The sequence below is a fragment of the Rhinoraja longicauda genome, chromosome 6 (assembly GCF_053455715.1).
Source record: "Rhinoraja longicauda isolate Sanriku21f chromosome 6, sRhiLon1.1, whole genome shotgun sequence".
In the NCBI taxonomy this organism is placed as follows: domain Eukaryota; kingdom Metazoa; phylum Chordata; class Chondrichthyes; order Rajiformes; family Arhynchobatidae; genus Rhinoraja; species Rhinoraja longicauda.
Genome location: NC_135958.1, coordinates 68,715,084 through 68,732,308, shown reverse-complemented (window position 1 = coordinate 68,732,308; position 17,225 = coordinate 68,715,084). Strand labels below are relative to the sequence as shown.

Genomic DNA, 17,225 nt, shown 5'->3' with positions numbered 1-17,225 from the left:
TTGGCCATAGAAGACAGGAGTAGTGGCGGTGGAGTGTTTCTTTGACTGGAGATCTGTGACCAGTGGTGCCCTACAAGGACCTCTGCTGGGACCTGTTGAAAATCTGGGCAGAGGAATGGTGGATGGAGTTTAATTTTATGTTGTCTGCAAATTTACTAATCAGCCCACCTACATTTTCATCTCATTCATTTATATATATCAACAGAGCTCTAAATATTGATGTCGGCAGAACATTATTGATCACGGACCTTCATGCTGAATAATAACCCTCACCACTACCCTCTGTCTTATGTGACCAAGCCAGTTTTGAATCCTATCTAACACCGTGGATACTGTTCGCCTTAATTTTGGACTGAAGAAGGGTCTCGACCTGAAACGTCACCCATTCCTTCTCTCCCGAGATGCTGCCTGACCTGCTGAGTTACTCCAGCATTTTGTGAATGGGTCGGGCAGCATCTCAGGAGAAGACCCAGCATTTTGTGAATAAATATCTTCAAGTGACAATAAAGTATCATTCATTCGTTGATGTTTGGGTGGGACCATCAGTCTGCGTCACGAGTCCTCCCGTCCACTAGGGCGGCATTGCAGGTGCTGGAGCTGGGGGCATCCCATGCCATGCCATCCCATCCCATCCCATGCTTGTTGTCAGTCGGGGACTTCCTGGAGACGGGAGGGGGGCCGGCGGCGGTGGAGGACATTAGGCGGCAACTCGGCGGCGGCGGAGGACATTAGGCGGCAACTCGGCGGCGGCGGTGGCGGGCAGAAGTCTCCTGGTGCCGGAGAGAGCAGGGCCATTGTGGGGCGTGGAATCGGAGCGGCGCGTTTGAGTGAGAGCTGTCCGGTGTTACCGAGGCGCCCGGGGCAGGTGACGGTTGGGCCAGGCGGCGGTACCGGCGGCGACAGGCGCTGTCACTGGGGAGCTGAGCCAGACCAGACCGGACCAGACCGGGCCAGGCCGGGCAGAGCTGAGCGGCTGTTTGTAAACACAGAGCCGAGCTGCAGTGGCCGAGTCTACGCTGAGCTATCGCCACGTCACGGAAAACCCTGCCTGCCTGCTGTCCCTCCACACCCTTTTCCTGCTCCACATTTGCGTTTATTTTGCGTACTTTTGATTTTCTAATTTGCTTAGAGGAAAGTAAATTAGATTTTTTTCCCCTTTGGCGAAATTCGCAGCCTTTATTTTAATCTCTGTTTGAGCACCATTACCCACGATTGGATTATTTGGTATCTGCCACGTTATTTCCAACATGTTTTGACTAGAAAACCACTTTTACTGTTTGTGTAAAAGGCCAAAGCTGCAGGATTTGATGTCACGGTGCCGATGCTGTTCTAAGTGAGGTTTTTGGGTGGAGTACCATCATTTATTTCCCTTGCATGCCAAGTAGATTTTTTCTTTACGTCTCAGTAAGTTTTTTTTGAGAGCTGTACAAGTTGTAATTAGTGCAACTTATAGTTTCGACACTAGAATATTTTGTATCCCAATTTTACAATTAGTATTTCAATATGAACATGATAGGCTGTTCTTTCCCCTTTGACACTTACTGAAGCTCAACACGAATAGTTTTGCCAGTAAAGGGAGGAATAATCCACAGCGGGTCAGCTTTTTACAAAAAAATTGAGATCTTGTGGTATCTTCCCTCCACAAAACGAATTAAACATGACAGCGTCAAACTGGGGCCTCATCATGAACGTTGTGAACAGTATTGTGGGAGTCAGCGTACTCACCATGCCATTCTGCTTTAAACAGGTGAGTGGTGACGTGTTCTGTTCCAGCAGATATTATTCCTTTAGTATGTTGAATATTAATAAAATGTGACAAACCATTCATATTTTAATTGTATATGATAGGAAATACGTTTCAGTCAGAAGGCTAAGGTTTCAAGTTGGTTTTGTAGATAGACACCTCACTGTAATACTTAAGCATTGTGCTGGAAGGAACTGCAGATGCTGGTTTACACCAAAGATAGACACACATTGCTGGAGTAATTCATAGAAACATAGAAACATAGAAAATAGGTGGAGGAGTAGGCCATTCGGCCCTTCGAGCCTGCATCGCCATTCAATATGATCATGGCTGATCATCCAGCTCAGTAGCCTGTACCTGCCTTCTCTCCATACCCCCTGATCCCTTTAGCAAAAAGGGCCACATCTAACTCCCTCTTAAATATAGCCAATGAACTGGCCTCAACTACCTTCTGTGGCAGAGAATTCCACAGACTCACCACTCTCTGTGTGAAGAAATGTTTTCTCATCTCGGTCCTAAAAGACTTCCCCCTTATCCTTAAGCTGTGACCCCTGGTTCTGGACTCCCCCAACATCGGGAACAATCTTCCCGCATCTAGCCTCTCCAACCCCTTAAGAATTTTATATGTTTCTATAAGATCCCCCCCTCAGTCTTCTAAATTCCAGCGAGTACAAGCCCAGTCTATCCAGTCTTTCCTCATACGTAAGTCCCGCCATCCCAGGGATCAATCTGGTGAACCTTCTCTGTACTCCCTCTAAGGCAAGAACGTCTTTCCTCAGGTTAGGAGACCAAAACTGCACACAATACTCCAGGTGCGGTCTCACCAAGGCCCTGTACAACTGCAGCAGAACCTCCCTGCTCCTAAACTCAAATCCTCTTGCTATGAATGCCAACATACCATTCGCTTTCTTCACTGCCTGCTGCACCTGCATGCTTGCTTTCAATGACTGGTGCACCATAACACCCAGGTCACGTTGCATCTCCCCTTCTCCCAATCGGTCACCATTCAGGTAATACTCTGCTTTCCTGTTCTTGCCGCCAAAGTGGATAACCTCACATTTATCCACATTATATTGCATCTGCCATGCATTTGCCCACTTGCCTAATCTATCCAAGTCACTCTGCAGCCTCCTAGCATCCTCCTCGCAGCTAACACTGCCACCCAGCTTCGTGTCATCCGCAAACTTAGAGATGTTGCATTCAATTCCCTCGTCCAAATCATTAATATACACTGTAAATAACTGGGGTCCCAGCACTGAGCCTTGCGGTACCCCACTAGTCACTGCCTGCCATTCCGAAAAGGACCCGTTTATTCCTACTCTTTGCTTCCTGTCCGCCAACCAATTTTCTATCCACCTCAACACTGAACCCTCAATACCGTGTGCTTTAAGTTTGTACACCAATCTCCTATGTGGGACCTTGTCGAAGGCCTTCTGAAAGTCCAGATATAACACATCGACTGGTTCTCCCTTATCCACTCTACTAGTTACATCCTCGAAAAATTCTATAAGATTCGTCAGACATGATTTGCCTTTGGTAAATCCATGCTGACTTTGTCCGATGATATCACCACTTTCCAAATGTAATGCTATCACATCTTTAATAACTGACTCTAGCATTTTCCCCACTACCGATGTTAGGCTAACTGGTCTATAATTCCCCGTTTTCTCTCCCTCCCTTTTTAAAAAGTGGGGTTACATTAGCTACCCTCCAGTCCTCAGGAACTACTCCAGAATCTAAAGAGTTTTGAAAAATTATCACTAATGCATCCACTATTTCTGAGGGTCAGACAGCGTATCTGGAAAAAAGGAATAGGTGACATTTCAGGTCGAGATCATTCTTCAGACTCGACTGGTCTCGACACGAAACGTCACCAAATTCTTTTCTCCACAGATGTTGACTGGCCTGTTGAGTTACTCCAACATTTTTTGTCTATCTTCGGTCTAAACCAGCAATTGCAGTTGCTTTGTACACATGATTTGTAGATGATTTGCCTTTATATGGTGAGGATCAGAAGAGGTCAATAGGCCTTCATGCACCCACACAAATCTTCTTTCCATCTATCACATGGCAGCCTCGTCTCAACATTTCCCTGTGCCCCATTGTTGAATAATGAAGGACCCTGAAAGATTGTATAAATTGTGCAACACATATAATTAATAACAGTTTTTATTCGTTGCTTTGTATTGTTACTGTAAACGTGAAATTTTGGAATTGTTGAAGTTACATAATAGAAATCCGTGTTTATTGTTAACAAGGATGTTAGTTTCTAAAAACAATATGGTTTTTATCGGTGGCTGCTTCAACTTAAAATTGCCAGTCACTCCAACAGTATTTTATCAATGATTGCACTTTCCTTTTATCCATTCTTGTAAAAGTGAATGAATTGCTATTTTTTTAACCTGAGTTAACTTTAGTAATTGACCCAGGCATGATTGAGTGAAAGATACAACATGGAAGCAGGCCTTTTGGCCCACCATGTCCATGCTGATTATCGATCATCTCTTCACACTAACTCTGTTTCCCACTTCTGCATCAACTCCCTACGTACTTGGAACAATTTACAGAGGCCGATTAACCTACAAACCTGAGGGGCAAATTTTCACACAGAGGGAAGGTGCTACATGGAATGAGCTGCCAGAGGAGATAGTTGAGGCCAATACTTTAATTCCATTTAAAAGAAACTTTCTAATAGTAGACTGATGGGACTGAAACCTGATACATCCACAGGGCCTGATGGTCTGCATCCCAGGGTACTCGAGGAGGTGGCTCCAGAAACAGGCATGTGAATTTTCCGCGGATTTCCGCGTTTTTAAAATCAATCTTCCGCGCTTTTTGCGTGATTTCCGCGTTTTTCACTTTGCCAAAATTGCTTTACCAATGGAGAAATCTGATCGGAAAGAAAAGAAACGATGTATAGACTTGTAATGAGCACTAGGATTCCGCTAGGGGTTCCGCGAGAAATCCCCTGCGCCCTGAAAGTCTCCCCGAAAATGTGGCACCTAGGCTGGGCAAGGCAGCCAATCTCGACCTCATCGGGACTTCCATGGCCAATTTGTCAATTCAGCTGCTAGAGGTCGCTAGGGGTTCTGCGAGAAATCCCCCGTGCCCTGGAAGTCTCCCTGGAAATGTGGCACCTAGGCTGGGCAAGGCAGCGAATCTCGACCTCATCGGAACTTCCACGGCCGATCGGTGGGTTGACTTTGTAATCTGTGGCCGGGGCTCTGGAACTCCAGCCCAGCTGGAGCCAGCAAATCTATCCCCATAGCCGGCTTCTTTGGCCGGCTCGATAAACCAGCAAAGCTCTAGAACCAAGAATGCCAGAAAATCAGTGATGGAACTGTAATGAGTAAATATTACATTTAAATGCAAGGTTATGTAACTAAATTAATTAAGATGGGGTTAAAATATAAAACACAGCAGAAAAGCCAATTGCCACCTTTTTGGGGTGATCATCAATTAATGTGCGAATTTACTTCAAAACGTTATTAGTATAGGGTGACATATTCACATTATTTTGTAATGTCTGTTTTTACTTTGAAATGCACTAAAAGAGGCTTGAAACTGGTAATTTTGTGTGTAAATCTTCCAACTTTTTGACCCCCGCTGTATGCCTCGTGCAAGCGCTCGGCTCTTTTCCTCTCTTTCTTTTTACCTCGCTCACATGCCTGTAGAAATCAGACGCATTGGTGATCATTTTCCAATGTTCTATAGATTCAGGATCAGTTCCTGTGGATTGGAGGGTGGCTAATGTTATCCCACTTTTCAAGAAAGGAACAAGAGAAAAAAACGGGTAATTATAGACCGGTGAGCCTGGCATCGGTGGTGGGGATTGTTGGAGTCAATTGTTAAAGAGGTAACAGCGGTGCATTTGGATAGCAGTAAAAGGATTGGTCCAAGTCAGCAGGGATTTATGAAGGGGAAATCCTGCTTGACTAATCTTCTGGAATTTTTTGAGGATGTGACAAGTAAAATTGATGAAGGAGAGCCAGTGGATGTAATGTATCTAGACTTTCAGAAAGCCTGTGATAAGGTCCCACACGGGAGATTTGTGAGCAAAATTAGAGCATGGTATTGGGGGTAGGGTATTGACATGGATAGAGAATTGGTTGGCAGACAGGAAGCAAGGAGTAGGAATAAACGGGTCCTTTTCAGAATGGCAGGCAGTGGCGAGTGGAGTGCTGCAAGGCTCGGTGCTGGGGCCGCAACTATTTACAATATAAATGATTTGGATGATGGGATTAGAAGTAACACTAGCAAGTTTGCAGATGACACAAAGCTGGGCGGTAGTGAGAACTGCAAAGAGGATGTTAGGAGGTTGCAGGGTGACTTGGACCAATGAGTGGCCAGATGCATGGCAGATGCAGTATAATATAGATAAATGTGTGGTTATCCACTTTGGTGGCAAAAACAAGGAGGCAGATTATTATCTCAATGGTGTCACATTAGGTAAAGGGGAAGTGCAACAAGACCTGGGTGTCCTTGTACACCAGTCACTGAAAGTAAGCGTGCAGGTACAGCAGACAGTGAAGAAAGCTAATGGTATGTTAGCCTTCATAACGAGAGGATTTGAGTATGGGAGTAAAGAGGTTCTTCTGCAGTTGTATAGGGCCCTGGTGAGACCATATCTGGAGTATTGTGTGCAGTTTTGGTCTCCTAATTTGAGGAAGGATGTCCTTGCTATTGAGGCAGTGCAGACCAGGTTCACTAGGTTAATCCCTGGGATGGTGGGACTGTCATATGAGGAAACACTGGGCTTGTATTCACTGGAGTTTAGAAGGATAAGAGGGGATCTTATAGAGACGTATAAAGTTATTAAAGGACTGGACAAGCTAGATGCAGGAGAAATGTTCCCAATGTTGGGGTAATCCAGAACCAGGGGCCACAGTCTAAGAATAAAGGGGAGGCCATTTAAAACTGAGGTGAGAAGAAACTTTTTCACTCGGAGAGTTGTGAATTTGTGGAATTCTCTGTCACAGAAGGCAGTGGAGGCCAATTCACTGGATGAATTCAAAAGAGAGTTAGAGCTCTAGGTGCTAATGGGATCAAGGGGTACGGGGAGAAGGCAGGCACAGGTTACTGATTGTGGATGATCAGCCATGATCACAATGAATGGTGGTGCTGGCTCAAAGGGCCAAATGATCTCCTGCACCTATTTTCTATGTTTCTATGATTATGACTGGTAAGTGGTCAGGAACTGCAAGAGGGAATGTAAGAAATTGTAGAATTTGCTTACAACCCACTGTGGTCCAGTGGCGGTGGAGCAGCATTAAATAGCAAAAAAATAATTCAGCTAAACGTCTGTAAGATTTAAATCCAATCTGTGTTTTTGAAGCCAGTTGCATTCTTAATTTGTGTGTGCAGAAAGCTTAAAGCAGCAAAGAAGGATATGTACCTATTGCTATAAGGTAGTGTGGGAAGGGGAAAGAATGGGGAAATGGGCTCCAGGTTAGGAGAGAAGGGCGAATGAAGGTCACAATACAGTATAGTTAACAACTTGGATAAAGTATAAGAAAATAACTGCAGATGCTGGTACAAATCGAAGGTATTTATTCACAAAATGCTGGAGTAACTCAGCAGGTCAGGCAGCATCTCGGGAGAGAAAGAATGGGTGACGTTTCGGGTCGAGACCCTTCAGACTGATGTCAGGGGGGGTGGGGCAAAGGAAGGATATAGGTGGAGACAGGAAGATAGAGGGAGATCTGGGAAGGAGGAGGGGAAGAGAGGGACAGAGGAACTATCTAAAGTTGGAGAAGTCGATAAAGTATGTTCAGGAAGTGCTTTGAGTTAAATGACCACAAATTGCAAGGGGTTCTGGTTCAAACGTCAATATTTTTCAGCTTGTTCACACAAAAAGGGCTTGGATGAGAAAACTTGGTACATTAGTGATAATGCGAGTGCTGCAAGCCTTGAGAAGTTTTGAACCTGGAAGAGTTAATGCCCGCTGAAAAGTTTCATTTTATGCTTTTGAGCAATTTATTTGTTGGGTTATTTCACTTTGTAGCGTTCTGTATGGTAAGTCAGTCCTTGGGTTCAAGATCCCCAGCAAATATTGTGCTGAAAGTGTGTCTTTCTAATTGAATATTTTCCTGCTTCTGTATTTGATTTAAATTTTGTAGAAATCGTGGTACTAATTAGATGAGGAAGTTCTGTGTTTTGGCTGATATTCTCTCTTTTGCAAGCACCACATTATTTGGTTATTTTATGCATTGCTTTGCATAAACAATGATCTTATGGTCTCCTGGTGTGGTAACTGCACATAAAAGTAACTTATTATATGAGAACTTTTTGGGAGATTTCTGAGATGCGCAATAAACAGTATGTAAAAATACATTCCTTTTTCTTGCATATCATATCATATCATATATCTACAGCCGGAAACAGGCCTTTTCGGCCCTCCAAGTCCGTGCCGCCCAGTGATCCCCGTACATTAACACTATCCTACACCCACTAGGGACAATTTTTACATTTACCCAGCCAATTAACCTACATACCTGTACGTCTTTGGAGTGTGGGAGGAAACCGAAGATCTCGGAGAAAACCCACGCAGGTCACGGGGAGAACGTACAAACTCCTTACAGTGCAGCACCCGTAGTCAGGATCGAACCTGTGTCTCTGGCGCTGCATTCGCTGTAAAGCAGCAACTCTACCGCTGCGCTACCGTGCCGATGAGATTAGTTTATACCCTTCCAATCATCTGATGTCTATAATTATTTTGAAATTTGTCCACTTGAAATGGAGACACAAGAATGCTGGATTCTTGAAAAAGATTCTTTAGTCTGAAGAAAGATCCCGACATGAAATGGTGTGTCTCCATTTTCTTCCACAGTTGCTGCCTGACCTGCTGAGTTTATCTAACAGTTTGTTTTGAAATAGTTTTTCAAGAAAATAATCCGTGGTGCCATTCATTCTAAATGGCATTGTTTGACCTTTTTGTAACTTTGGAGCGATTCCCTGGTATCATAATGTTGCCAGTATGGCTGTGAACTGTCCATGCCACAGGTATTTCCTTATGATGGCTTTTATTCCAAATTTTAGTAAAGATATAGTCCCTGACCCTCAAATGTTTCAAATAATTTAAACTTGCTATACACATAATTTTCCTCCTTATTTTATAAAGTTTTTTAAGTAAAAGTGCTCTGGGAATATAATCAAGGTGTATCAGTAACGTAAACTCCTTTCATGGTTTCTAGACGGATAAAATTTCATTCCACTATCTCAGCCATCTTTTTTATTGTTGATGCAGTTGCCATTAGGGTTGTATATTGCCTCGCTGGTATTTCACAGACTTTGTCTTGCCATCTGGCTTCAGCTCGCATGACAAAAAGAGTATTTTACTGAAAACTAATCTGTGTTCTTTTGTATCCATAGAAAGGGTAATTCTACTGAAAAGTGTGGTACCAACGAGTTTCTGTTTTGTTAAACATAAGTTCCTTGGTATTCAAGAGAATTGCATTTTCATCTCTAATCCATTCCAGCATGGTTTCTATTTGCCTTTTAAGCCCATGAGCAAAACAAGCCTTCCCCAATGTAGACAATTTTAGTGACTCTTTTAGAAGATTCTAAATAAGAGAAAGATTTTGGCATCTGTGGCCACCTTTTTCCGTTGTGCCCTGTTGACTAATGTTATATTTGAGTAAGAAATAGCATGATGTATCATTGTGGATCTTATTTTAAACTTCAGCAGGCGGGAAGATTGAAGGGTGTGTGGGGTGCGGTTTGAGCAATTATTTTGAGGTCAGCCGATTCTGTACGCCAGGATTGACCCAAAAACAGACTAAATTATCCACAGCACATTTGGAATTCCCGATTGCTGCTTGGATTGTCGCGCTGCTTTGTTAGGCATATCTGGTCTTCACGCTCCATCGTCACTTCAACCTTTGAGTTAAACCTGCATAAATCTAGAGCCCAGCCTGATGGTTGGCCTAGTTCTACACTTGCATCTGCAGTTGCGCATTTATTATTAAACATAAAACTCCGAGACTTGTTTACTTCACAATTTTTCTCCCATGTAGATGGAAAGGGTCAGGTGAGGTTCTTGTCATTTGGCTGTGCCAGACCTGTAATGTTAGAATGGGAATGCAGATGGTAATCTATGAAGTCTGCATGAATATATACTTGGATGTTGACACAAAATGCTGGATTAACTCAATGGGTCAGGCAGCATCTCCGGAGAACACAGATAGGTGACTTTTGGGTGGGACTCTTCTTCAGATTGATTATGGTGGGGGAGAAAGCTGGGAGAGAGGTGGGGGGGGGGGGAGGACAAAGCCTGGCCAGTGATAGGTGGAACGTAGACACAAAATGCTGGAGTAACTCAGCAGGACAGGCAGCATCTCTGGAGAGAAGGAATGGGTGACGTTTTGGTTCAAGACCCTTCAGTCACCCATTCCTTCTCTCCAGAGATGCCTGTCCCGCCCGCTGAGTTACTCCAGCATTTTGTCTACCTTCGATTTAAACCAGCATCTGCAGTTCTCTCCTACCCAGTGAAAGGTGGATATAGGGGAGGGGGGGGGGGGGGGGGGGGTTGATAGGCAGATGATTGGACAAAGGCCAGAGATGAAAAGACAAAAAGTGCGAGACCTTTAAGGTTAGAAGAGGTGTGAATTGTGAAACCAGAGGAAGGAATGTGGGTTGCAGGTGACAGGAGAGGTGGGGGGAAGAGAAATGGGTGCCAAGCCATTGAAAAATGAATTTAAAATGTGCTGTTCTGTGCCGTGTCTTAGACAGGAAAAAAGTTAGCAAATCTAGAGGCAAATCTCATGAACTGTTATGGATACTGCTGCATCTTAATACCACATAGCTGCAAGTTTGGGACAGTAGAACTCCCTTGTACTTTAAATCTTCACCTTGCATCTCTGTAATAGGTTTTTGTCATGCCCCATTCTGTCAGTAAACCCCTGAAAATAAGGATCCTCATCAAGCAGTTGAGATGTCTTAGAATTTATCTGCCAAGCATGACATTTTCTAGTATTTTCTGTTTTTATTTTGGATTTCCATTATCCAGTCTTTTTAATAGTCTTCAGAACTATTTAATAGTCTTTTTAATAGAATTTAATAGAACTTTTTAATAGTCAGAACTACTGACTTTTGGAATGTGTACCTTAAAATTGTGCTCTTTGACAGGATTTCCATTTGTGCCATTTATGATCTTCAGTTTGTTCTGTTTTCCTTGTTCATTCAGGAGTGAGTGTCTGATGAAAGTGTATTGAGCTGAAACATTATTTTTTTCTTTGATTCATGAATGCAGTTTCTTTTAATTTTTTTAAAATGAAACATCGAAACATTGAAAAATAGGTGCAGGAGTAGGCCATTCGGCCCTTTGAGCCAGCACCACCATCCAGTATGATTATGGGTGATCATCTAAAATCAGTACCCCGTTCCTACTTTTTCTCCATATCCCTTGATTCCTTTAGCCCTAAGAGCTAAATCTAACTCTCTCTTGAAAACATCCAGTGAATTTGCCTCCACTGCCTTCTGTGGCAGAGAATTGCACAGATTCACAAGTCTCCGGATGAAGACGTTTTTCCTCATCTCAGTCCTAAATGGCCTACCCCTCATTCTTAAACTGTGACCACTGGTTCTGGACTCCCCCAACATCGGGAACATTTTTCCTGTTTTTCTTTCTTTCTTACCATTGCATCTGACTCACCCGTGACTGCTCAGAAAAGGACAGGAAGGCCCTTCAGAGGGTCATCACGACGGCCCAGAAGATCATCGGCTGCTCACTGCCCTCCCTGGAGCACCTGTTCAGCCTACGCTGCCTCAGTAGAGCAGGCAAAATAATAAAAGATCCATCCCACCCCGGCCACCGTCTGTTTGTTCATCTGCCCTCTGGTCGACGTTTCAGGTCGATCAAATCCCGAACAAACAGACTTAAGAACAGTTTTTACCCCAGGGCCATACGAGAACTGAACACTACCTTTGCACTAGGCAACACCGTTAAAAAATCTTGTACTTAATATAATTGTATTTATTTGTTTTTGCATTTATTGCATATATGTTTGTACGCACCGTCAGGATTGGCTATTTTTTAATTTCGTTGTACTCGTTGCAATGACAATAAATGAATATTATTATTATTATTATTATTATTATAAAGGGCAGAAAAGCCAGTGTCTTGGACTTAAACAGCGCTTTTATAATAGTAAATAGGAAATTACTCCAAAAAAAAAGGATTTATAGAACTGGTTTTGCTTGATTTCATTTTTTCAGGAATTACTTTGAAATTCGTGTTTAAATGTCTGATGGTCTGAAGCCTGTAACATTCTACTATTTGATGTTTAGGTCACGTTCAAAATAATTTCAGCACAAGGCAGACACCAGCTCTACTGAACTAAATTATTGATAACTGCTCTAAAATTGTTAATGCATTTTCTGTTTGGATCAATTCTTTTGTGGTTCATAAGCATGCTGGTGGCTTGTTCTTACTAAAATTTATGTTTTTTTTAACCCTACAGTGTGGTATTGCATTGGGTGTCATCCTGCTCCTCTTCTGCTCGTGGATGACTCACCAGTCCTGTATGTTCCTGGTGAAGGCAGCAAATACTAGTAAGCGAAGAACTTATGCAGGCCTTGGTAAGTCATGTTTGAACAGTACTGAGGTTTCATTTTTAAATCTGATCTTGACGCCATTACAGCACATAGAAAGCAACTTGAAGTATTGTGTCTTTGGTGTTCAAGTGAGTGAAATGAACGCTAATTGCGTACTTCTTAGAAAGCATTTTGAAATAACATTTGAAGGTATTTATTCACAAAATGCTGGAGTAACACAGCAGGTTAGGCAGCATCTCAGGAGAAAAGGAATGGGTGACGTTTCGGGTCGAGACCCTTCTTCAGTCTGATTTCATTCAGATTAACTGGATTACTCTCAAGACATCTAAATCCTATCAGATTAGAAATTGTGGAAGGAATCCATGAGAGCGGATTGGGCTTTTAGGGTGGTGTTGGGAGTAAAAGCGGCTCCAATCGTTTCCTTTTTCTTCTGTAACCTGCAGAAAGTTAAGAGAGCAGACAACCAAACAACTGAGGCTGTATAGTGTTTTTAACAATGCATTGTTGAATTAAAATGTTAGAATTTCTTTGCACTTGAATTAAGTGCTGTTCCTTTTCATTGGGCATTGAGGAGCCCGAGGGTCAAGCTGTTTCCTATTATATCATTAATTTCTTTTACCTTCAAAATTATGTGCTCTTGCCCTTGCTACAACTATGGTTTACTTTCTCTGCAGCTCTTTCTGATTTATCATCCTAGATGCTATTTATCACATGGAACATTTTAATTGGCTGGAAATGAAGAAGCACTCTTGTGAACTTTACAGTTAATGTCACGGGGCTAAACCACATTGTGCTGTGAAAATGAAAACATGTTTTCCATAATCACCTGTATCTCTGGCCAAGAGATTTTTGAGGTTGATTGTGGGCTAGATCATGTGCAAGGCCAATAAGTGCTTTGTATTTACCTCACGTGTACCTCTGGTGGAAACACCCCTCCCACTGTTCTGGAGGCCTTGTCTTCAAATACATTGAGACTGAGAAATCCATGCTCATTAAGCTTCTTGTCCTCCTTAGGACTACCCTGATACACTTTTCCACATTCTGTAAATATCCCTTCTGATCCAAGACGTATAGAAATAATTGAGATTACATTTAAATAAAATATATTTATTGAAATTGCACTTCTATAAAGTTTAGGAACTAAAAGGGTAACATATTTCAAATTTATTTGAATGAACAGGTCTAGTATCGATTCTACAATTAGAGTTTGTGTAAAGCGGAGGAATCAAGTACAGCGTATTTGCTCAAAATGTTCAGGACCAAACCTGGACGATGATGAATACAGTGAATGAGAGCTGAGGGGCACCTGGCTGCTAGTACTCTATTATGCAATGTGGAGGCACAGGCGTCTGGAGCGGACTGATATGTGCCCTGCTGTTTGCTTTTCGCTTTTCCGTGGAGTTATCAGTGCAATCAAACCTAATTTATTAAAGCATTCCAAAGAGGAAAGACAGCTGAGATAAAGTGATTATGGTTGTTGGAAAGTATGTAATATTAATTGACATGGGATGATTGATAATTGTTTTGAAGGGTGTGATCCAGCCTCTGTTTGCACTGAGTGATAATGAGCACTGGTACAAGGAAAAGGCAGTGTGTATTTGGAAAATTGTCAGGGGAAAAGTGGGTGGTTGATGATTGGAGAAGGGGTTGGGTGTGGTACCAGGTCATGCAATTGAGCTGTATTTTAATTAAGGACAAATGGTTTAAAAATGGGAATAAAAATGTGCGGGGATTTCTGGTAATGAGAGAACATTTCTTTAAAGAACAGAAGTTGGGAATAGCTTGTCCTTGGGCAGTTTATGCCAAAGATAATGTAATGTGAGGAAAATAACCAAAACCTGAGTAAATGGAAAAGGCTAAAGTTCAGGTAAAGTATTAAATCACATTGCATAGGGAATTGCTGAGGTAAAAAATACAAATAATACTTAATGAAGAAACTATAATTGGGCTAAGAGAGACTGGAGTTTTTAAAGGAGGCCGTAGGGGTGAGAATTTAACACATTTCATTGTGACCTGCGATGATTTGTATGGGTTTTGATCAAGCCAACAGTTTTGTATGATTATATAAACTAATATTCTGTGTGCTACTTTTAACTTTTTAGCCTGTAACCCTGTCTAAAGATCAGTGTACATATTTAATTGAAGAAAACAACGGGGACATATCACTAATTAATATTTACCCATAAACTTAATGTTTGTTATTTTCTTCTTAACTAGCCATTTAAATCCTGTTGCTGTACATGATTGAGAATTTTATCACTTAGGTAATAGTGGTGGTGATATCTTTTGTTGGCTGAATTGCCTCCTGTTGGCTTGTTTGCTGAACCTGTGTCTTTAGTATTTAAAAATAATCATATAACAGTAGGTGGTATCACTTGCTGAGCTTTTGAGAACGTTAAAGCCTTTAGATAGTTCAACAGACAATTTCCCTCCTTTGCTGCTTTATTTTTTTTAAGCAGTAACCTATGAATTCACAAAATCAGTGTTTTACATTTGCGACAGTAAAATTGATAATCCGATATCTGTTCATAAATCAGCGGTACAGTATTTGGCTCACTGGGACCCATTCCTTACATTCACTTTCAATTCACTGGGTTCACTAGAAAATGTAATAATGTGAATTAAAATGTACTGGTATTAACAGGAGTACTATCTAATTGCACAAGAAATCTGCCCATCCAGCACCATTTAAAGTGCTGAAGGTGACTTCTAACCAGAGTTTTACTTTTGTTCTCCCAGATGCAAAGCAGAATGGAGTTAATTAAAGCCTGTTTGAATACTTTGCTGAAGTATTGGGTGTCCTGATGATATCATATGGCAACTTTCACTATTGCCAATGTACTTAAAATGGCTGAGACTGCACATTTATTAGAATTCATTGATTTGGGTCTAACATCTAATTCTATTTAAAGGGGCTTTTGTTGTTTTGGGTTTTATAAAGTGTCTTCTTTGGAGAAAAGGGTATTCCAAAGAGGAATATTATAAGATTATGGATATTCGTCAATACATTTCCTCCTCTTGAAATAGTTTTTTTCCAAATGTATAATTTGAGATCAATAATGGTTAACTTGTCAGCTGATTTACCTTATTTACTTACCTTACAAAATTGACTTACTTAAATGGTATTTTGCAATTGTAGAAGTCTGATTTTTGACTCTCCAATAGTGAACATGACAAAGCTATACCAGGGAAGTGTGTGTTTTTAAATTACATTTCCTTCAGTATAGTTAGGGTGAAAGATTGCTTCCTGAAATGTAATTCATTTTTAAAATTTAATGGAAGTGCTGAAATTTAATGGTACATACTTTCTAACAAATGCTTTTTAAACTTTTAGCTTTCCATGCCTATGGAAAAGCAGGCAAAATGCTGGTGGAAACAAGGTAAACTTCATTTTAACTATTATATCCTTTGGTTAAGTTTACTAGGTAACGTGATGTGCTGCATTTTCTCAGTCGGAAGTGAATTACATAATGTATTAAATAGCTGACAGTCAGACCACCCCTCACTCTAAAATGTTTTCCTTTTAAGTAAGGCTTATTATTCCAGATTAAAACAATATTACAAATATGTGACATGTCTGAGGGACTCAAAATGCATGAAAAAAACCTAGTTCTGAAGTGTCTCATTTATGTCATGTCAAGTATCTCAATTCATTTTATGTTGGAGGAAAGGGACCAGCTGAAACACACTTTTGGTTTGGATAATCCCCCTTATATGAAAAGACTAATTGGTTATTCTTGGTAAAAATGTCATCTGTACAACCCAATACCATTGTGAATTAGCTCATTGGCCTTTAACCTCTGAAACCTGGGACAAAATCAGACTAGGATTGACTGCAATGGTCCATTGTGCATAAATGAATTAGGCATAACGTTGTTCTTTCTGGTTATGGATTGCACAGCTTAAGCTAAGGATAACATTTGCCACACTTATTTGAAAATGTTACTAGTTTGGCCCTGGTGTTCTATTGAGATTGGGGCAAAGTGTCGGGGAACATTGAGGGAAAGCTATCACATTTCACCAGTCGGGAACTTGTTTGGCAATGTTTCCTTTTGATACTATATTCCTGAAGTGGGAAAGCTTCATATCCCACAGATAAAGACTTTTGGGGAAAGAATAATTGTTTAGAAAAAATAGTGTTTGATCCTTTTTTCCTGGATTTTAAACATTATTCCACTATTTCATTGACGGTCAGAAATGATCAAAATAGGCATGGCTCAATCCAGCATTTTAAAAGGTAAATTTCAGCCAATTCTTTTCAATTTCTTCCTAAAGATAAATAGACTGCATTATTTTCCTCCAGAGAAGTAGACATGTTATTTGTGGCTTCTTGTGTACTTAAATAATGTATTCTTCATAAAATGACGTACTCTTATTTAACTTTTGTTTGCAGATGGTATAACTGACTGTATTGTGCTACTGTTATGGATATACCAGAAAAAAATCTGATCATTGAGCCATCTAAGTTTGAAAATGTATGATTTTGATAAGCTGCTGCAGATGTAATGCAATTTAAAAACGACTATATTCACTGTTCTGGCTGAGATCTCATCCTTAATTTTAAGGATAGCTTAAGATTTAAAATAAAATATATTAGCATTATGTTCCAGTCTTAAATGTTCTGAAGTAGAATGTATATGAACAAGATTGACTCCTGTGGAATGAATACACAGATCTTGGTATGAGTGAAACGAGTTGCATTCTCAGAGATAGTGGGTTGTCAATGTTAGCGGTTCACCATATTGAATAGGGATATTAAAAAGTGAAACCATCTGTGTTTGAATAATGACCTGGGTATTGCAATGTTTGGCTCTTGTACGCTCCTTGGTCAATACCACAAGGCTATTGCAAAATTAAAATATGGTGTTTAGATATATAGTCTGGACAAAACTGTACTAATGTAGGATATGGGGGCTTGATTGTCAAG

At 41.1% G+C, this 17,225-nt stretch overlaps 1 protein-coding gene across 2 annotated transcripts in view; it reads left to right on the top strand.

The window, feature by feature from the left end:
• Positions 1 to 658: 658 nt before the first annotated feature.
• The window catches only part of slc38a10 (solute carrier family 38 member 10), a 97,819-nt gene continuing 81,252 nt past the window's right edge, over positions 659 to 17,225 (top strand). For both annotated transcript variants that reach the window (XM_078401264.1, XM_078401263.1), the window contains exons 1-3: positions 659 to 1,747; positions 12,205 to 12,322; positions 15,633 to 15,678. In XM_078401264.1, coding sequence (XP_078257390.1) covers positions 1,658 to 1,747; positions 12,205 to 12,322; positions 15,633 to 15,678 — 254 coding nt within the window. In that variant the 5' untranslated portion in view covers positions 659 to 1,657. The remainder of the gene's footprint in view (positions 1,748 to 12,204; positions 12,323 to 15,632; positions 15,679 to 17,225) is intronic.